This window comes from Phyllobates terribilis, unplaced genomic scaffold, assembly GCF_046119375.1.
Source record: "Phyllobates terribilis strain yellow unplaced genomic scaffold, ASM4611937v1 Scaffold_9__5_contigs__length_417890890, whole genome shotgun sequence".
NCBI lineage: Eukaryota > Metazoa > Chordata > Amphibia > Anura > Dendrobatidae > Phyllobates > Phyllobates terribilis.
This window is the reverse complement of record NW_027362769.1, coordinates 112,308,332-112,331,210: the sequence shown is the minus strand read 5'-3', so window position 1 is coordinate 112,331,210 and position 22,879 is coordinate 112,308,332. Positions and strand designations below refer to the sequence as shown.

Below are 22,879 nucleotides of genomic sequence, written 5' to 3'. Positions count from 1 at the left end.
GTCTTATATTCTAGGTTCTTCAAAGTAGCCACCTTTTGCTTTGATGACTGCTTTGCACAATCTTGGCATTCTCTTGATGAGCTTCAAGAGGTAGTCACCGGAAATGGTTTTCACTTCACAGGTGTGCCCTGTCAGGTTTAATAAGTGGGATTTCTTGCCTTATAAATGGAGTTGGGACCATCAGTTGTGTTGTGCAGAAGTCTGGTGGATACACAGCTGATAGTCCTACTGAATAGACTGTTAGAATTTGTATTATGGCAAGAAAAAAGCAGCCAAGTAAAGAAAAACGAGTGGCCATCATTACTTTAAGAAATGAAGGTCAGTCAGTCCGAAAAATTGCGAAAACTTTGAAAAAGTGTTCCCAAGTGCAGTTGCAAAAACCATCAAGCGCTACAAAGAAACTGGCTCACATGAGGATCGCCCCAGGAAAGGAAGACCAAGAGTCACCTTTGCTTCTGAGGATAAGTTAATCTTAGTCACCAGCCTCAGAAATCGCAGGTTAACAGCAGCTCAGATTAGAGACCAGGTCAATGCCACACAGAGTTCTAGCAACAGACACATCTCTTCAACAACTGTTAAGAGGAGACTTTGTGCAGCAGGCCTTCATGGTAAAATAGCTGCTAGGAAACCACTGCTAAGGACAGGAAACAAGCAGAAGAGACTTGTTTGGGCTAAAGAACACAAGGAATGGACATTAGACCAGTGGAAATCTGTGCTTTGGTCTGATGAGTCCAAATTTGAAATCTTTGGTTCTAACCACCGTGTCTTTGTGCGACGCAGAAAAGGTGAACGGATGGACTCTACATGCCTGGTTCCCACCGTGAATCATGGAGGAGGAGGTGTGATGGTGTGTTGGTGCTTTGCTGGTGACACTGTTGGGGATTTATTCAAAATTGAAGGCATACTGAACCAGCATGGCTACCACAGCATCTTGCAGCGGCATGCTATTCCATCCGGTTTGTGTTTAGTTGGACCATCCTTTATTTTTCAACAGGACAATGACCCCAAACACACCTCCAGGCTGTGTAAGGGCTATTTGACCAAGAGGGAGAGTGATGGGGTGCTACGCCAGAAGACCTGGCCTCCACAGTCACCAGACCTGAACCCAATCGAGATGGTTTGGGGTGAGCTGGACCGCAGAGTGAAGGCAAAGGGGCCAACAAGTGCTAAGCATCTCTGGGAACTCCTTCAAGATTGTTGGAAGACCATTTCCGGTGACTACCTCTTTAAGCTCATCAAGAGAATGCCAAGAGTGTGCAAAGCAGTTATCAAAGCAAAAGGTGGCTACTTTGAAGAACCTAGAATATAAGACATATTTTCAGTTGCTTCACACTTTTTTGTTAAGTATATAATTCCACACGTGTTAATTCATAGTTTTGATGCCTTCAGTGTGAATGTACAATTTTCATAGTCATGAAAATACAAAGAAATCTTTAAATGAGAAGGTGCGTCCAAACTTTTGGTCTGTACTGTATAATTATATATAATATGTTATAATTTAGTAAAATCACTTTAGCAAATGAGATTATTTTTGTGAATTTTATGACATGTAAACAGATTTTGGTTGAAAAATAAAACATCTTTCATATGTTTTTAACGCTGAGACTGATGTAATCTTCACACATGGGAATTTTAGAGAAAAGTTTTGCAGGGAAATAAAAGTGCAATATGCCAAGCACAGCTGCAAGTCAGCAAATCAGCTACTGATACAAGAGCCATGATAAAGACAAGGAATACTGTTGGGAGAGGACAAAGTCACAAAACAAACATGGCAATACAAGGATGAAAGGGCCATTCATAATTATGTATGGGGAGCAAGGGCAGAGGGAAGATGCTTAGAAATACAAAAAAAAACAAAACAGAATAATTCTATTCACTAGGAGTGATCACGTATTCAGAGCAAGAAAAGAAGTTCTGCCTGGATATTTGGCACCCGGTCACCTTCACATCACTCATATCTCTCGTAGAGTAACCCCTGTAATGTCTGTATAATCCTGACATGAAGAGGAGCCTTTTACAGGGGTCCTAAATGTGTTTTGTAAAAATCAAACAACTTTGCAACTCACTTCTTACTAAAAATTTTCTCTGTTCTTAAGAATTGAGGGATTTAGAATTCAATAGTTTACTACTAAGTTGCCAGCCTCCTGTAAAGTCTATCAGAGTTGACCAGTTTCCTAGGCAAGGCGCACAGCACTTGCAAGCTCTGTGCTATAGATCTTGCATGCGATGCTCTGGATCTGACCAGCTTCAGTGCCCCCGAGCTCCTCAAATGCTGCACCTGCTTTCAGCATTGGACAGCACATGCTTGGGCTTTGTCACACCACTGGTCCTGACTGTCAATCATGAGCGCATCTCCACCCCCCGTGAAGCAGAAAGTTGGGAGGCCGGGGAGTGGTGCACTCCTGATGACTGAGATAACTTGTTAAAAAAATGTTCATTTTAAAATATAATTATTATTTTTTCAAAAAGGATTACCAAGATAAGTACAGCAGCCTCATCAGGCCTAAGATGTCCATGAAATAGCAGAGTGAGTGAGTGAGTGAGTGTGTGTGTGTGTCAATGAGTAAAGATATGATAAGTCATTTCATGGTGACCACATAGATGCCTTTACATGTCCCTGTGTTGGTCTATGGTGGCTAGAGAATTAAGGGGGTCACTAACAGCTATTACTATTCTTAATGTTTGCTAAGAAGTATGTAAATTAAAAAAAAAATAATAATAATTTGCTTGTCCATATTCCATTTTTATCCAGCTTTGTCCAGAACATTTCATTAATCATCACGTTACCAAAACTACAAAAACACATCTATGACAACAAATCCAATTATGACTTGGATCAAGCCGACATTCCCGGTTATTAAGACTGAGAATTACCAGTCAGTCGATGGGAATGTGTAATCCTGTGATGCATTTACACTGACATTTCTCATGGCCAAAAAAAATATTGCTTCTATAGGAATGAGAACACATGTATGTAATGCTGCAGTGCTCCCTGCATTTTGGGTAAGGACCAACAAAAAGGTATAAAAGAAACATGCAGAAAATCATTTCCCGAAGAAAACAATGAAAAAAGCAAAAACAAAACAAATAAAATTAGATCACCATAGAAACTGTCAGTATAACAAGAGTGCTAAGAGAATGCAATGTTCTTTCCTATTTCGAGAATTCCTTTTATCAAAAATGTTAGTATTTTGGATACTATGGGTATCTTGTTCTGGGTTTCAATGTTTTTGTGTCAACACTGTTGTCCACTATAGAGACGACTCCTTGTTAAATGCCGTAGTCCCAGTGTATATAAAAAAAATAAAATACACACCATACTCGCTGCCGGCACCATTCTGAAGTGTAAGCAAAGGAGTCCATCAGCAGTCACTGATCGGCTGCAGCACTCGTGTGGCATAACTGTGATTTATGTCCGATTTTACAGTACATGCTGGTATTTCCTTTAGACTTTCTATAGTATTTTTGACATTTCTTTAATGAGCTAGTTAATCGGTCATAACTATCGCCCACCCCACCAATCAGGGTGTAAACAGCTGCACAGACTGCACACCTCCCTCAACTTGTTTTGTGGCCACTGCCAAGTACTGCAAATCCACTCCTATTCATCTGCCAGAATAGCACAACAAGCTTTTCCAGCCATAAATACAAAAGTCAGTAATATCTAAGGGCCCGATTCATTTGCAATTTCTTGAAGTTACTTTTTTTAGTCTTGTTCAAATCTGCTGACTTTTTTCTTGCGACAAACTCTTCAAAATGGCATACAGGGCACCAAAAGTCACAAATCTTTAAGAAAAAAAAAAAAAAGAGTTGCAAAAATTTGCCAAAATTGAAACTCCAGGCAGGGACTGAAAATATCTGAGCCAAAAGGTGACATTTAGCAAAAATTTGTCTAGAGAAAAAAAAAAATTATAAAAACTAGAAATTATAGATAATTTAAAAGTGGCGCAAAACATATAGAGAATAAGCCGCAAATATTAAAGTCACTAAAAAGAAGAAAATTACTCCAGAATAGCGGAGAAGCAACTATAATGAATCAGAGACTAGGAGTTTACCCAAAAGGCTCTTGCAGTCTATGTGGAAGGAAAACATTGCTAGTTTGTACTAAAGTCTACCTCCAATGATAGGCGCAATGACATATGGCACAGTAAAGACGTACGTCGCCCAACTTTTTTAAAAAAAAAAGAAAAAGGTTTATTTCGGGATGGAATACTACAGCAGACTGCTAATATACAGGGTGGTCCAAAAGTAGGTGGACAGAAAGTCTAATAAGGTTATGAAGGGGGAGATTTATCAAACATGGTGTAACGTGAAACTGGCTCAGTTGCCCTTAGCAACCAATCCGATTCCACTTTTCATTCCTTACAGACTCTTTGGAAAATGAAAGGTGGAATCTGATTGGTTGCTAAGGGCAACTGAGCCAGTTTCACAGATCTAGTTTTCACAGATAGATCTCCCCCAAATCTGTTTTCTTTTCAGATAATTTAGATAACACATAATGGCAAATAATTTAAATACAGATAAAAGAAAATGGATTTTAACAGAGTATCGGAAATCTCAAAATGCTTAAACCGTTAGAGCAAATTGGGTTGAAACATTTGGTACGCAAGCCCCAAAGAGACAAACCATTTACCGCATTGGTGACAAATTCAATGCCACTGGCTCAATCCTTAATGCTCCAAAAACTGGTCGACCCAAAACAGTCTGTGCAGAAGATAATAAACAACTTGTTTCTGAAACATTTGTTCAGAGTCCAAAAAAGTCCACAGAAGAGCCTCTCTGGAATTGTGAATTTCACGAGCTTCTATCATGCGAATCCTGAAATCTATTGCAATTTAGTGTTTCATAAATCTCCCCCTTCATAAACTTATTACACTTTCCGTCCACCTACTTTTGGACGTATGTATATATATATATATATATATATATATATATATATATATATATATATATATATATATATATATATATATATATATATATATATACACATATATATATATATATATATATATATATATATATATATATATATATATATATATATATATATATACACACACTGACTTTCACAATTCTGACGGCATCCAAAAGCTCAGATTTTTTCGGCTGACGACATGAATAGAGGCCTATGAAAGTAGTGTGAAAAGAGCCATGATTGTTGTTTGACACTTCTCAAAAAGCATTTATCCTCGGTGATTGATTCAGAAATTCATGATGTATTAGTTTGGCTACAAAATCAAAAAACAGTAAAAAATAAAATAAAAATAACCAATAGGTGCTATAAACACTAACTCCTGTAAATATGGGGGGGGGGGAATACTATTATATACCTTAATCGGAGCTGTGGAAAACTTCACTTTCCTGGCAGACATTAGGTCTTCTTCCTCCGACAGGCCAGGTACTTCCTCATAATCGCTGCAGAAGTCATAATCCGCATCTTCGTTTACGATGAATGTGACATTGTCGGCTGTAGGATGTTCCCCTTCAATGTCTTTATCATCATCGAAGGCTGCATTTTCAATCCCAAAAGCCTGAGCAGAATAGCGTACTAAGTTTTTGTTGTTGTCAATCTGTTCTTCAAATTCACTTCCGTCCTCCTCGTCACTGTCCGCCTCTTCGGTGGCGTCATCTGTTGGTTTCATGACGACCTCCATGCTTGCTTTTGTTACATCATCTGATGGACTTTTACGTTCTTCCTTGCCCTTTCGCTCGGCGATCTGGAAGCTATCATTTAGACATGGCTTTGGACCAAGAGGCTTTATGTCCTCGAATACATCATCTTTTAAGTTTGCATCTTCTTCACTCTCAGAGGACTCGTTTTGTAACACTACTAACTCGGCTCGCACCATCTCAGTCTGAGTTTTGGCCAATACTGGAGCCTCAGAATCGTTCTCTTTCGTACCTGGAAGCTTATTGTTATTCTGAAGAGAAGTAGATTCCTCTAGGATTAAAGTATTTCTTGAAGCCCGATCATTCTCCAGGCTCTGGTCCTCTTCTAACGTTTGATCCTGAGCAGAAACCTTTTGGGTCCCTCCATTATTATTCAGACCCATATCCGTCAAGGCAGTAGAGTAATTAACGTCTACAACAGAAGTACTACCAGACTCTATTACAATTTCATTAGTCTTGGACAAATCTTTATGTTCCTCTCCGTCACTATCGGCAAGAAAACTTTCCAATCTCCTGCTTATAGGTCCTGCATTTAAGGAGGAAGATGATGATGATGTAGACGTTGACCGATGGCTGTTGAACTGATTTTCAGACGATGAAGAAGTGGTGGACTTTGCAGAAACACTACTAGGGCTACGATCGCAAGAGTCACTCTCCATTTCAATAGATCCATGTCTGCGGTCAAGCCTGGTCACTTTGTCCTCCTTGGTTGGAGAAGATCTGTCAAAAGTAGTCTGGCGGTTGAGATTTCTTTCGAAGAGTTTTCTGGTTTCTGAAAATTTTTCCGCTAAGGCTACTTTGTCCAAATCGACTTCTTCCGCTGTCCTGACAACTTTATCAGGACACGGCACATCGGGGCTGATATTTAAGGCGTTGTTCTTTTGCACACTTACAGAAGTGGTTGTCGGAGGAGGAGAAGGACAAGAAGAAATCTCGGGCTTTATAAGTTTGCTTTCTACTGGATCAGGAGGAGATGAGCTCATCTGCATGAACATATTCTTGATCTTGTGTACCCGATTGCCATAGGAGGCACGGCCTCGGGTAAGGTCCCCCTGTGCTCCATTAGCAGTTAGCTTTAAAGTGGTGGGCTTCGGAGAGATCTCCGGTTTGACCCCATCAAATGAACACTTGATTGCCTGAAAATCAGACTTATACGCGTTCCTGTGTGGAGAAGCACTCCGGAGGTTCCTCTCCCCTTTGCCTTCTGTTTTCATCATTTTTTTTTTCTGTCACGAAATTGGCCTGTTTGAGAAAATGTTCAGCGTCACTCCCCTCTCCACATGGACAAACGAGGATCACAGGAATTAATGCAGCGCTGGGTTCATGGGAAATCCCAAGCAGTGAATCACTCCCTCCGCGCTCAGCTGTCTGTCTAATTTCATTGCCACAAGACAACCATCTGCTGAAGGAAAGAAGAACAGAATCATACGGGAGGAACGAGACATGGGTCCATGATGTTTGGTCATCAGCTTTGCATTAAATAAAAGATTTTCATAACTTATATGGAAGAGCCGCTAAGTACTTGTATAATATTTACAATAGGAGGAACCAAGGTCATTTATACAAGATCTGGGGATAAACAATCACAATAAGAAAATAAACATGTTCCAAAAATCAACAACTACATCAGGTTCCAATAGTCAGCCAACTGGGGAATATAGGGAACAGTAACTCCAAAACAGCTGTCTGCCCGGGCCAAGTGTGTAAGAGGCACAAACCATTTCCGCTACAAACAAAAACTTGACAAAGTGTCATTTCCTTAATCATTTTTCCTAGAATTAACAAATTTAAGGCCTCAGCTATTTAAAGGGGTTGTACAGGAGTTTAATATTGATGTCCTATCCCTAGGATAGGTCATCAATGTCTGATCAGTTGGGGTGCAACTCCCGGCACCTCCATCGATCAGCTATTCCCAGTGTCAGCGGCGGCCGAAACTGCTCAACACAGCTCCATTGATGGAAAAGTGACCCGGCTGCGGACACTATTCCATCGATGGAGCTGTGCAGATCCGTAACTGCGCAATTCCAGCCGACACAGGGAACAGCTGATTGGGGGGGGGGGTACTGCCAATCCGATCAGACATTGATGACTTAGGCTGTGTGCCCACGAAGCATTTTTCAAGCGTATATGCTGCGGAATTTCCTCAGCGTAAACGCTTGAAAAACGCATGTATATCCGCACCCCATGGTCCCCAATGGGATTCCGCAAGTTCTATGCACATGCTGCGGATTTTTCCGCAGCGTTTATGCCGCGTTCAAAAACCCGCAGCATGTCATTTAATTTTGCGTTTCCGCAAGCGGAATTGCCTTTGTCCAATGCATAAAAAACGCAAGGCAATTCCGCATGTGGAAAACGCGTGATAAACGCGCGATAAACGCGTGCGGAATTCCGCATGCGTTTTTCCGGGAGAGGACTTGCATTTATGCAGCAGAAATTTTCTGCTTCATAAATGCAACGTGGGCACATAGCCTTATCCTATGTTAAAGTTCCGGACGACCCCTTTAAGACTCACTTGTACAGACATCTGCACATCACATTGTTTCAGACGAAAGCTCAGAGGAACTGAAACAATTTGGGACCATCCTGAGAGATCCATAAGTAAAATTCGTCAGTCACATAAGCGGCAGTCACAAGGCTGACGATGAAACGCGCGTCGGGGGTGGTGCTTGTGTGTCCCCTGATTCCTGTTACCCAGGTATATATATTTAATAAATACTTACACCATTTACTTTTACTGGGTTCAGTCAGCGCTAACGTACATGCCAGGAGTTTCTTTTTCTACCTTGAGGTATCTATGCACTATACTCATGATTTACTTTAATAGCTACAAATACCTTACATCATGTCTTTTACTCTCTATTTAATATAAGCATACTCTGATACCTTTGATTTCTTTTTATCTGGTATATGTTTGTGATATATATTTACATATGGGTGCACATCTTTGATTAATGCCTTCATTCTGGTTGTCCCCCTCTGCATAAAATTTTATCTTGATCTAATAAAGTTTGATATGTATTTTTAATACCATTTGGCCCTTTTTTGGTTTATCTTTTTTGGTTCTTATTTGACTGACGTATAAAGCCTTTAGTCGTCTTCCAAAGTCCTATAGAGTGTCGGCGGATGGAGCAATGGTCACGCATGCGTACTACTGCCCCATTCACACAGGAGACTTTTGCTTTCATGATCAGTGAACCACCAGAAGGCAAATATTTCTTCTTCTATCCAGTGAATAAGCGATAAAATGTTATTTATGGGAAAACCCCTTTAAGAATGTGGCACTGGCAGCACCTGAAAGGCTTCAACATATTCCACAGCGCTGTACACAGCAGTTAAGGTGGCATTCTGTAAAAAAAGCCGCTTAAAGGGGGCTGTTCCAAAGTTTAAAAGCCCTCTATATGCATTAGATGTGCAGAAAAAGGTGGAAAATGAGGATCCTCTTCTGAAGAATTTCTCTGCACATTCGAGATATAGGTCCAACATTGGGACACCGGCCGATACAGTTATCTAGATATATGCAGAGTGACTTGTGACAACACTCCTACCTATGAATGTGACTCCCCCCCCCCCCCCCCCACTCACATACCCATCAGAACAGTCAAGCAATCCCACCCATTCCAGCAGGACTGGTATGGGGTCTACATGGAAAAAAGGATAGGGCATATTAAAAGTCAATATGTCCAATCTTTCGTTCGCGGCTAAAGGTGTTGGCCACATTATAGAAGATGTATGGCCTCCCTAGGAAGTGGACCTGACTGTAGGAAACATTAGAAGATGACTAAACCCACATTAATCTTCAGCCACCAAGCGTTAATGACATTTGTTTACTTTCCTGGAACGAGCGACCTCTGCAGACAATCGCTGGCCTTATTAGTGATGCTGGTATGTACGACACGACTGTTGAGGCCAGCGATTGCCTACAGCGGTCACGTCTAGGAAAGTAAACAAAGACTCAGCGGACCTGGAGCTACTGGGGATTTATTGAGGGATGTTTGGGCTTTTTGTTTTAAAATTACTTCAGCTTAGTTTCTTACTCTTTTACAATGTAACATTGTTGTGGTGATTGACTGATGTAACGGCGGCGACTTTCCACTGACGTCTATATAGAGCGGCAGCGGCCCAGTACGGAGGAGATTGGCAGCATGGGCCAGGTGTGCGGGCAGTACTGGCTGGTACTACAACCCCTATAGGGCACAATGGCTGGGGACAGCTCCTGATTATAGTCCGCTGATGGCACAAACATCATCTCCATGAAAACCAGGAGGGATTCTCTGCTGAAGACACTTTGTTCTTGAACTTGCTGTGATACTATAGAAGGACTCAGACTTCCATTCAAGCACCACAAAGGGCTTCCAAGTCTTTCTGGCCGGCAGCCCGGCCGGGGGATCTCAGGATGAGCGCCTGCAGACAATGAGGAGCGCACAATGGATGTGGATGCAGAGGAGCAAATGGGGAAGTGGAAGAAACACAACACTGCGGCAGACACAGGAGTCTGGGACCCCGGCAGAGCCCCCCGACCCTCCAGGACCGACCCCAGCTCACGACCACAGATCTGCAGGCTCCATGCCACCTCCCTACAAACTTTACAAAGTTACCTGAACTCCTGTTATCCCCGCCAGAAAGCGTGCGATGGATCCGTCCCGAGTAGTAATATGAAGCCAAGGACTAATCCAACTGGGAACTGGGGGGGAGAGTGCTCCGCACTACCGTGGGCTTCTTATGCCACTCTTCGCTGTGCCGCCATCACTTTTCCCTCTTCCCCCGGGCTCAGGTTCCTTCTTCCTCCTCGTTCTTCCCAAATAACTAACTGCCAAACGCCAGCCGAGCACGTCCACGATACTCAGCCAATCCAGGGCTCCAGGCAGAGCGCGCTCCCGCCGGCCTCTGACTCAGGGCTGAGAGGAGGAGGTGGCTGAAAACTTCCCAAGGCGCGCCCCCGACTGCTGCCCGCTGCGCCACCTACAGGGCGCGGGGACGAGCGCGCATGCCCGGCAGAGCGCGGACCACCTGTGCGTCTCTGGCGGCCGGAACCAGAAGTCTCAGCATTTACATTCTGCCTTGGTCACGTTTTCTGTACAGCACGTCATCAGAAGTAATGCTCTACTGATCAATTAGTACTGTTTGTCATCATTAGCCATTTACAGCTTGTTTATGGCAATTTTCAGGCGTTAATATGGGCATATAGATAATACTGCCATACAGCACTTACACAATGCGCTATACTGCTTATATAATACCACCATACAGTGCTAACACAGTGCAGCTATACACTGCTTATATAATACCACCATAAAGTGGTTATATAATACCACCATACACTGCTTATATAATACCGCTATACAGTGCTTATACTATACCACCATAAAGTGGTTAGATAATACCGACATACACTTCTTATATAATACCACCATACAGTGCTTATATAATACCACTATACAGTGCTTATATGATACCGCCATACAGCACTTATATAATACCACTATACAGTGCTTATATACTACTACCATGCAACACTTATATACCACCATGCAGTGCTTATATAATGCCGCTATATAATGCTTATATAATACCGCTATACACTACTTATATAATACCACTATAAAGTGGTTATATACTACCACCATACAGTGGTTATATAATACCACCATACAGCACTTATATAATACCACTATACAGTGCTTAGATAATACCTCAATTTAGTGCTTCTATAATACCACTATACAGTGCTTATATAATATTGCCATACAACACTTATATAATATCACTATACAGTGCTTATATAATACCACAATTTAGTGCTTCTATAATACCACTATACAGTGCTTATATAATATTGCCATACAGCACTTATATAATATCACTATACAGTGCTTATATAATATTGCCATACAGCACTTATATAATATCACTATACAGTGCTTATATAATACCACTATACAGTGCTTATATAATATTGCCATACAGCACTTATATAATACCACTATACAGTGCTTATATAATACCACAATTTAGTGCTTATATAATACCACTATACAGTGCTTAGAAAATACCGCCATACAGCACTTATATAATACCACTATACAGTGCTTATATAATACCACAATTTAGTGCTTATATAATACCACTATACAGTGCTTATAATACCATTCTACAGTGTTTATATAATATTGCCATACAGCACTTATATAATACCACTATACAGTGCTTATATAATACCACAATTTAGTGCTTATATAATACCACAATACACTGTTTATATAATGCCACCAGTGCTTTTACAATACCACCATATAGTTCTTATATAATGCCATAGTGTTGACGTCACTGAGAAGAGCAGAATGGCGCTGGATCCCGGAGAAGGCAGTTGTAAGTGAGGGTATTAACACACACTAAACTACATACATATATACACAGATTTAGTAAAAACAGATCTTCACAGGAGGCTTCTGTAAGGCCCTTACTGGCACCGAGCAGTGGAGACTTTGATGTTGTGATGGAGCATTTTCTTGCATAAAAATCCTGGTTTTCTTGAAAGATGCAGACTTTTTCCTGTACCACTCCTGGAAGAAAGTGTCTTCTAAAAACACTCAGTAGGTTTGGGAGCTGATTTTGAGTCCATCTTCAATTCTAAAAGGTCCAACTAGCTCATCTATAATAATCCCAGCCTGTAGTAGTGCCCACCTAAACCACGCTGGCGTCTGAGTGGAAGTGGAGCTCTCTGCCCGTTACTGATCCAACCATGGACCCATCCATCTGGTCCATTAGGAGTCACTCTCATCTCATCAGGGCATAAAACCTTTGAATAATCCATCTTCAGATGTTTCTTGGCCCAGTCTTCACGTTTCTGTGTCTTGCTCGGTGGTGGTCATGTTTCAGCCTTCCTTACCTCGGCCGTGTCTCTGAGCCCTGAACACCTTGTACTTCTGTGTCTTGTTCAGTCGTGGTCGGGTTCAGCCTCCTCACCTTGGCCATGTCTCTGAGCACCGAACACCTTGCCGCTCTGGAATATGACAGCACTGGAGGATAATGACTTCTTGGTCACTTCATGTTTCTTCTCCAATCTTTGGTAGTTAATCTGCACCTTTTTTTTCTTCCCTCTTTTTTACGACCAAGTTGACTATTTGCAACATAATTTTTGATGGTTCTGTGATCGCCCCAATATCTTTCAAAACTTCAAGAGTGCTCTATAAGACTTTTCACAACTTTTTAAACATTTCACAGTAAGTTAAATTTATTTTTTGGCACATTTGTCTGGGAGCTGACAGTCAAGTGACTGCAAGTATGCGATTTGCATACTTCCAGCCACATTCTGACTAGACATGCCCGACTTCTCTCAGTTCACTTGTATTAAGCGAGGCTATGCAGTCTAGTCGGCACGTGACCACATGTATGCAAATCACATACTTGCAGTCACGTTCCTGGCAACTCTCACCCTGCACTCTGTGATTATTCACAAACAAAATGACTGCAGAGTTGAACCCCAAGCCTGGACAACCCCTTTAAGGATGTATCCACATTCTTTCCAAGGTCCAATCCCTCCCTCTTTGTACAGTGCTGTTCATCGGGACTAGAGAGTCTTGCACTGGTTCTCAGTGCTCAATATTAATGGGAATTTGACCAACCACTGTTAAACCCCTTCATTTTAAAGTAGATGTCCAGGCCAATAATATTAATGACAAGTCATCAGAATCAAAACAGTGGGGTCCGACACCTGGCACCACAATTGATCAGCTATTATTAGCTCCCGCCGTGGCTGGATGTAAACATTAGATGGCACTGAACAGCACAGCTGTGTGCAAAGTGTAGCTGCTGCTGCGGAGAACTGTAGAGCAGCAGGCGATGATCTGCATTATTATATGTCTGGACAACCTCTTTTAGGGCCCCTTGGTCTATCTGTATGGTGCAAAATCACACATTTTAAAACGTACCCACATTATATATTATTCTTATTTTTGTAATGAAACATTTGTTTCTTTCACAATCCGTTACAATAAATGTAAATGACACTTTACCGTTGGGTTCTGCTTCTCGTGTTCATTGCTCCTATCATTTTTTCAAACTTAAATAAAAGTTGCCAGGGTAACCAGAAGTGCAAACTGCTACAAATGCAGAAAACTAGAAGTCCCCCCCCCCCCCCCCCCGATGGATGATACATTTTACAGCCTTATATTGCAGGATGAGCTCTACTTGACATTTATGGCACAAGTCATATTCATCAGATATTTCCTTCTTATAAACCTATGGTGATTTAATTACTAGTGTTAATGAATTGTGGAGCTGCCATTGTTGCATACATTTTACTCTATGCATATTTATATTATTGTGTGTGCAAAGTTTGCAATGTATTCTTGTATCCCTGCATCATTGTCCGTGCATAGCATTGTATATAAAGGGTTTCTCTTTGCTAAAGTGATGCACCTATCCGGGCATAGTGTCATATAAAACTCATAACATGTCCTTCTTTCCACACCCAATCTTTAACATGGGTTGTAAAACGGGAACATGTGAAAATTACATTCACCCACGTCCCTCAGAGCAGTTCTCATTAAAATTAATAGGCTTCCTATGTAATTCATGAACAGGCTGGATCCTCCGCAGACGTAGGCAATGTGTATAGCCTTTACGTTGGTAGAGCACATAGCCGTCTCAGCTTTTTAAGACCCTAACTTTCTGTTTCAGGAAACACATGTACATCAGCCACAATGAACAGACTGTGACCCTATCTTTTGTATTGACGCATCTAATGAGCGTGTGAAAAGGTTATTGTAATTGGTGGTGGAGCAGGGGAGCTGTGACATCGTCTATGGGTGCATTTTTTTATCAATAAAGTGTATCCCATGTCACTGTGCATTATTATCATTATGTGAACACTCATTTAATATCATTCTCTCCTTGCTCACTTGTATGTACTTTAACCCCTTCACAACAGGGCCAATTTCCGTTTTTTCCTCCCCTTCTTCCCAGAGCCATAACTCTTTTATTTTTCTGCCCACATAATCATATGAGGGCTTGTTTTTTTGCCGGACAAGTTCTTTTGAATGACACCATTCATTTTACCACATAGTGTAGTGGGAAAAAAAATAAAAAGTCAGTCAAAATTGCAAAAAAAATGCAATTCTAACATTGTTTTTGCTTTGAGCTGTGTGATGGCTTATTTTTTGCAGGGCGAGACAATGTTTTTATTGATACCATTTTGGGATAAATGTGAAGTTTTGATCACTAGTTACAATATTTTTTGAGGAATTTATTTTTTTTGTTTTACAGTGTTTATCGATTGGGTTATTTCTATATTTTGATAAATTGGACCTGTCTGAATGCGGTGTTATTACAAATGTGTATTTTTTAAAAAAAAAAATTAATATCTTTATTTTTAATGGGTGAAATGGGGGTGATTTGAAGCTCCACTCCACCCGCAATTGTTAGGGGCAGGTACTGGCTGTAACAGACAGCCATCACCGGCTTCCGACTTGGGCCATACATGAGAGGTGGATGTCTTGAAGAGGTTAAAGGGCTTTAAGTTACACAGCACTGGCTATTTTGGCTTTTACCTTTTGAGTCCTTAATACTGTGATTGCATATAATATAACTCTGTATTGGTTTCTCGTATGCACACAAGGGAGTTTTGTTATTTTCACTTTTTTTTAGATTCTAACTTCTGGTTTCAGGAAACAACACATGTACATTCACCACAATGAACAGACTGTGACCCGATCTTTTGTATTGAAGCATCTAATGAGCGTGTGCAAAGGTTATTGTGAAGGGAGGGGGAGCAGGGGAGCTGTGACATCACCCATTGTGATTGGTGGATTCTGTTTATTAGCTGTGTATAAAGTTGTTACTTGTCATAGGAATCCTGCCTCTGATGATAAGGAGCCTGCTGAAAACTCTACTGAAAGATCAGGAATTATGAACCTAATATAGCCCCTGTGGCTACCGTGAAAACTGCAAGATTACTAATTTTGTTTTTTAATAAAGAATGTGATATAAAAAAATAATATTGCCATTTTTTTAAATACATGTAATACAAAAACAAAAGGTAATTTTTTTTATGGCAAAATTTCCTTTAAAGGAATCCTATAATATAAAGTAATCCCATAGGCGGGATGAGATACAACATTCTAACTTGCAGTGGAGAATTTGGAGGCAACGTGAAAGCACTTACCAATAACATAGGTACTTTGCATCAGGAAAACACATTCTGGTAGGGTCTGAAAAAGGGGTAGGTGAAATAGGCAGATGCCTAGGGTGACAATAAGGAAAGGCGGCACGATTTATGCCTCTGTGCTGGAGGCACCAAACACTCAGTGCTTTCCTACAGACCATCTATCCAACAGCCAGCATGCTGAGCTTCCAGTGCTGAGGAAGCACTCAAGGGCTTGTTCACATGTTGCATTATTGCCACATTTTTTCTATGCATTTTGGTAACATAAAGAACGCAGTGTTTTACAGGACCAGCAAAGTGAATGACATCTCTGAAATCTCATGCACTTTGCTTTTTTTTTTCCTGCAAATTTAAACTTTCAAACTGGTTTTTCAAATCTGCAACGTCAATTTTTTCAGTTTTTCACCCATTCAAGTGTATAAAAAACGCACTCAAAAACGCAGATATCTTACGCAGCATTTTTCCTACCAACACTCTTGGTTTTGCAGCAGAAAAATTGGTTACAAATACTAAACGCGTGCACGTACCCTGAAACTCTGCCTTGGGCACGCAAGATACTGGCTCTGCCCGTGCTTCATGGACAAGACCTACAGAAGACTTTCATATACAAGTTGGATGCAGGGACAGAACGGAAGCCTGAAGACCTCCATACACTTTAGAAGAAAGTCTACCTGACGATTTTCACAGGACAAATGTATGACCTTCTGACAAGTTTAGGCTCTGTTATCACTACAGTATTTCCAGCTTTATATTGCTCTTTGACATTCAAAATTGGTACAGTAGAACCATTCCTGGCTAGACCTGCACAGCAACCACCCAATAGTTAATTACATCACCTTCAAAAGCTTGGCGTTTCTTTAAAAATTCATGCACTCTCTAAGGACATGGGATGCTGGAGTTAAGCACTTTGCAATATGCTTGCAATTCATGAAGCTATTTTAGGTAAATGCACTGTCAAATGCTGTAGAATTTTTTTTAAAGAGTAACGCTAATCCGAGGGGCTTTTCCGATGGAGCAGTGTGTTGCAGATTACATTTTACCGTAATTACATTGTGTCGGCACAACCAAGTGATCTTTTATTCTTAGCAGCAAACATATTGTTAGAATAGTGTTTCAAAATAATATTTCAAAAATATTTCTTATATCCCTTAAAATATTCTACAAATCTTAACTTTATGTATCACCCTTTAAATACCTTGACACTCAAGCTCCACTGGTCCAAGAGTCTCCCATCAATCTCTGTTAAAGAGTAACCGCCATTTTAATATTTTTTCATAAATCAAAAGTCCACTTTGTAATATATCTTATTGGAGAAATCTGATTCTTTCTCCTCTTAGACAGATCTTTTATTCTCAAAACTCTGAATTCACTGGTAAAATATGTACTCAGTGAAGACAGATTTTTCCATTACTGAGATAGAAGATGACAGTTGGTGCTCATAAAGTTCTATGTAACTATAACTGTAATTTCAAAACTTTCAGCAGAATGTCTGTGTATGCCTGTAGCTCCTCTTTGCCCTTCATAGAAGTTTAAATAGTTGGTCCAAAACTAATATTGATTTTCATTCTAAATGTCTCTCTGGTTATTTGAATAATATACAGTACGTTTTTCTAATATGGTTTAATTAAAAAGTCCCTACCCTTTCCTCTCTAATCCAACTGCTTTTTTTTTTTTACCCATTTACATTTTGATGACGCTTCGTTCGAGAATCCCTGTGCATGCTGGGATACTCAAATGAGAAGTCATCTGGGGGCACTGCTGCAGCCTCTATCCCAACCCAGAAACTAAACGTCATCATTGACCTCTGTTTCAGAGGCTGGTCTAGTCTGTGGTCTACTAAGCATGCACCGAATGTCAATTCCAATGTATGCTCAGTACAAGCTCCTTTCTTACTGTGCAATATTATTCACAGTGCACAGTGACAGTGCGCTCCCTTGCCAGCTCTAATTAGAAGTGATGAGCCAGCAAGAGAGCGCACTGTCAGTGCACATTGTAAGGAGATAACCCGTCTTACTGCTGCGTCAACATAACAATAAAAAAGTTATGGCTCTTCAAAGAAAGCAAGGAAAAAAAGAAAGCGCAAAAAATAATATTTCCTGGTCCTTAAAGGGTTAATATGAGACAGTTATTTTACAGGTGTTCTAAGACTTTCTCTTGATCGGCACTCTACGATAATTGATCGAAATTGGTGGACTTTGTGATCTCTTGTCATGTTACTCTACCTTGTTGAATGATTTAGGACTTGTTATGACAGCTGTAGTTTCGGTCACAGTGCGACCCGTCAAAACATCAGATCGCAGTAGGACCAATATTATTCAATGAGGCCGAGCACATGTCTGATTATGTGCTTGGATCGAGTGGTCCAAGGAAAAGAATCACAGCATAGACAATTTGCCTCAGACATCAGATGGCACTCAGCCATTCATTACTATGGGTCGGTGGAAAACATCAGACAGACTAGAGAAGATGGAGAAACTTTCTTTTTTTTTTTTAATTCTCCACATCCAAGAAAATCGGATCTTACTCTGATCAAACTCTGTTCAGATTGTGATTAGCATAATCAGACCGTTTTTCTCTGATGTAGAGTGTACGGTCGTCTACACCTGCCCTAAAGGTAAAAAGAAAAATATTAAGGTGACGTATGATTCTTTAAGTTGACTTCCTCTCACTTTAGGATACACTCCACACTGTATTTTCATTTATTTTCTAGATTTACTGTTGAGATTTTTTTCACTGTAATCCTTAAGGATTGATAACAAAGGTCGAGCGTGTTCAGTCAGATCTGTATTTTCCTGGCGTACAGGGCGCGGTACTTAATTTCAAAGTGTTTTTTTATGATTACCCATAATTGACTCGCACTTTTTACTGCAGTGGATGTTAAGTTCAAAAGGAGAATCTTCACTTTATTTCAATGTTGTGCTTGAGACCAATACTTGAAGTGTGATGATGGTTAAATAACAATAGCACAATGACGCACTAGCCACGACTTGTGTCTATAAAGTCTGATGGATCAGTGGTGAAAGTTACTGAGAATATGGTTGAACTGTTCTCTGTTGTGATCTCATTAATATACAACCCCTGGCAAAAATTATAGAATCACCGGGCTCGGAGGATGTTCATTCAGTTGTTAAATGTTGTTGAAAAAAAGCAGATCACAGACATGGCACAAAACTAAAGTCATTTCAAATGGCAACTTTATGGCTTTAAGAAACACTAAAAGAAATCAAGAAAAAAATGTGGCATTCAGTAAGGGTAATTTTTTTCAGACCAAGCAGAGGGAAAAAATTATGGAATCACTCAATTCTGAGGGAAAAATTATGGAATCATGAAAAACACACAAAAGAACATTCCAATACATCACTAGTCTTTTGTTGCACCACCTCTGGCTTTAATAGCAGCTTGCAGTCTCTGAGGCATGGACTTAATGAGTGACAAACAGTACTCTTCATCAATCTGGCTCCAACTTTCTCTGATTGCTGTTGCCAGATCAGCTTTGCAGGTTGGAGCCTTGTCATGGACCATTTTCTTCAACTTCCACCAAAGATTTTCAATTGGATTGAGATCCGGACTATTTGCAGGCCATGACATTGACCTTATGTTTCTTCTTTCAAGGAATGTTTTCACCGTTTTTGCTCTATGGCAGGATGCATTATCATCTTGAAAAATGATGTCATCATCCCCAAACATCCTTTCAATTGATGGGATAAGAAAACTGTCCAAAATATCAATGTAAACTTGGGCATTTACTGAAGATGTAATGACAGCCATCTCCTCAGTGCCTTTACCTGACATGCAGCCCCATATCATCAATGACTGTGGAAATTTGCATGTTCTCTTCATGCAGTCATCTTTATAAATCTCATTGGAACGGCACCAAACAAAAGTTTCAGCATCATCACCTTGCCCAAAGCAGATTCGCGATTCATCACTGAATATGCCTTTCATCCAGTCATCCACAGTCCACGAATGCTTTTCCTTAGCTCATTGTAACCTTGTTTTTTTCTGTTTAGGTGTTAATAGCTTTTCTGTATGTAAATCCCATTTCCTTTAGGCGGTTTCTTACAGTTCGGTCCCAGACATTGACTCCAGTTTCCTCCCATTCGTTCCTCATTTGTTTTGTTGTGCATTTCCTGTTTTGGAGACATATTGCTTTAAGTTTCCGGTCTTGACGCTTTGATGACTTCTTTGGTCTATCAGTATGTTTGCCTTTAACAACCTTCCCATGTTGTTTGTACTTGGTCCAGATTTTAGACACAGCTGACTGTGAACAACCAGCATCTTTTGCAACATTGCGTGATGATTTACCTTCTTTTAAGAGTTTGATAATCCTCTCCTTTGTTTCAATTGACATCTCTCGTGTTGGAGGCATGATTCATGTCAGTCCACTTTGTGCAACAGCTCTCCAAGGTGTGATCACTCCTTTTTAGATGCAGACTAACGAGCAGATCTAATTTGATGCAGGTGTTAGTTTTGGAAATGAAAATTTACAGGGTGATTCCATATTTTTTCCCTCAGAATTGAGTGATTCCATAATTTTTTTCCCTCTGCTTGGTCTGAAAAAAATTACCCTTACTGAGTACCACATTTTTTCTTGGTTTCTTTTAGTGTTTCTTAAAGCCCTAAAGTGGCCATTCGAAATGAGTTAGTTTTGTGCCATGTCTGTGATCTGCTTTTTTTCAACAACATTAAATTTCTGTTTCTATGTTTAAGCTTTGTCTGAGCACTCCACCCTGATGCCGCAGGTGGTTTTAATTGCAGTAGGATCTTACTTTCCCACTTATAAGCAGACGGATGTCCCTTAGAGAGGTATTCACATTGGTAGGGTCCTGACATCGAGAAACGCCTTATCGCGGCTACCAGATACACATGAATTGGCCAATTTATGCGCTAAGATTTCTCATTTATTTCTATATTCCACAGCAGTAATGCTATTCATATTTCATATTTACATGCGCTAAAATTTCTCATTTATTTCTAGTTTCTACAGCAGTAATGATATTGATATTTCATACTTCATAATTATATACTAAGCGTTACAGAGTGCTACTTTGTTTGTTAATTGTATATGGAGGTAGCTCCCCTTAGTAAGCACCTGTTCACACCTATTTCTTGTATTGGAAGTGCCGTCAGTTTTTTTCTGTTTCTAGCTTTCTCATGAAGATTGGGCAAGTGATCAGCTCATTTCCATGGGTCTGGCCTCTGTAACCATTCGCAGTGTTTCTGCTGAATGGAAATGCAGTATTACATGCTGGACATTGAAATAAATTGCTAACCATGTAGTACAGTGATGGGCCACATCCACCAGAGTGAAACCTTCTATTATTGGTACCATATTGGCATCCTTACAGCTTTCTGATCTTTTTTTATTCCAATTTTTCGGTGATTATGGTATCAGATAAATATTTTTATATTTTATTAGTGTGCATAATTATACATGCTTTGATACCATATATGTAAAAAAAAAGGGGATCTTTTTTTAATAAATATTTCTTCAAGGTTTTTTTTTTTTTTTTTACATTTTTTTATTGGTCCCCATAGGGGACTAGAATCTTGGGCCACTTGATCACCTACACAATGCACTGTCTATTTTAGAGTTACTAATCTCTTATGAAGCTCATCAGTAGGACCCTGACTGATGTTACAACCCAACAGCACCCCAAAAAAAATGCCATGAAGTGGATAGGCACAGATCGGGATCAGAAGGGACATGTCCGTTCCTAACCTCCTAAATGCTGCTTGTAACGATTGATAGTGGTATCTAAGAGGTTAAAGTGTTGCAAATCGGAGCTAGCTCCAATTGCAGGAGTTATTCTCTGGGTGCCGGCTGTATAATGCAGCCGGCACCTGCACTGTATCCTGAGAATAAGTGTAGACATCCACTGTAAATGTCACCAAGGGGATAAAGCTTGCACTATATTTTCCACAAAACGGACAAGACTGCTACATACCGTAATTTTTTCATCACAGACTATCAGTTCTTCAATCTCGGGCTTTTCCCCGCATGTCCAGACAGGTTGAACACCGATGATGTCTGACATCATATTTATATAACTGTTTAAAAGCACTGGAATTATATGACTGCGCCTTTAAAGGTCTGTTCCTGGTGTTTGCTTTGCAATATTCATAATAAATGAAGATTCTTATTTATTTTTTCTAAGCAAGCTGCTTCATGTAACATGTTTGAATAAGCAATGCTGTGATGCGTCATGTGTATTGGACATATTACATTGCTTCACATTCTGGAAAGAGGAAGCGACACATTCCTATACATGTCTGTTCATTGCTTCAGGCATTTAAAATGCAAAATAGAAGGTAAAAGCCTGGAAAAGGAAAAGTTACAAACAACACACAGTTATAATAAAAATAATATATATACACCAGAGTGTACAAATTGTATATACAATGGTGTACCGGGATCTGGTCATAATGTGGGCAAGGTATAAAGAAAATAATGATTGCTATCTGTCAGGGGTGCAGATTTTATTAACTGCTAGAAAGATTCTGAAAAATATGCTATTCCTACTGCTAAAAATACCAAAAATCATGATAGACATGCAAAAACGATACTGTGAACATTTCCTTATACCTCTATAGATAATACATATATAAATAGGAGAGAAGAAAAACGATACAAAAAAAAAAATTATATATTATTTATAAAAATATATTTTTTATTAACAAATAACTGTACTAAAAAAAAAAAAAACATCCTAAAATAAATATCAATGGTAACAGCTTTACTTTGCTAAATTCTTTTTCAAAACATAAGTTTATTGGGATTTTTACAGAGAGAAACAGTGAAGGTAAGTAAAAAAGATAGAGAAGTACATATTGTAAAAGGAGAAAGATAAGTTAAATGGTCACCTTCATTTCAACAAACTTTGCATAAATTAATAGTGCAAGAAACTAGAAGAATCTTCTTTCTCCATTTATGAGCCACTTCTGACGCACCCCCTGGGACATATTCCTTTCTTTCAGGGGAATACCCGGAGCCGGATCAGATGGGGGTTGTAGTCTTCCGAGTGGCTGTGACCCGGTCCGTGC

General features: G+C 39.9%; 1 protein-coding gene and 1 long non-coding RNA gene across 5 annotated transcripts in view; one reads left to right on the top strand and one right to left on the bottom strand.

Moving 5' to 3' along the window:
* The window catches only part of LOC141161711 (neurabin-1-like), a 110,826-nt gene extending 100,258 nt beyond the window's left edge, over positions 1-10,568 (bottom strand). For 2 of the 4 annotated variants that reach the window (XM_073646936.1, XM_073646939.1), the window contains exons 1-2: positions 10,269-10,568; positions 5,334-7,075 (exon numbers count right to left, since the gene is read on the bottom strand). In XM_073646936.1, coding sequence (XP_073503037.1) covers positions 5,334-6,890 — 1,557 coding nt within the window. In that variant the 5' untranslated portion in view covers positions 6,891-7,075; positions 10,269-10,568. The remainder of the gene's footprint in view (positions 1-5,333; positions 7,076-10,268) is intronic. The other 2 variants (XM_073646937.1, XM_073646938.1) reach the window with 2 other exon arrangements.
* LOC141161712 (uncharacterized) overlaps positions 1-22,879 on the top strand; it is a 54,231-nt gene that overhangs the window by 8,212 nt on the left and 23,140 nt on the right. The gene's annotated exons all lie outside the window — the stretch shown is intronic.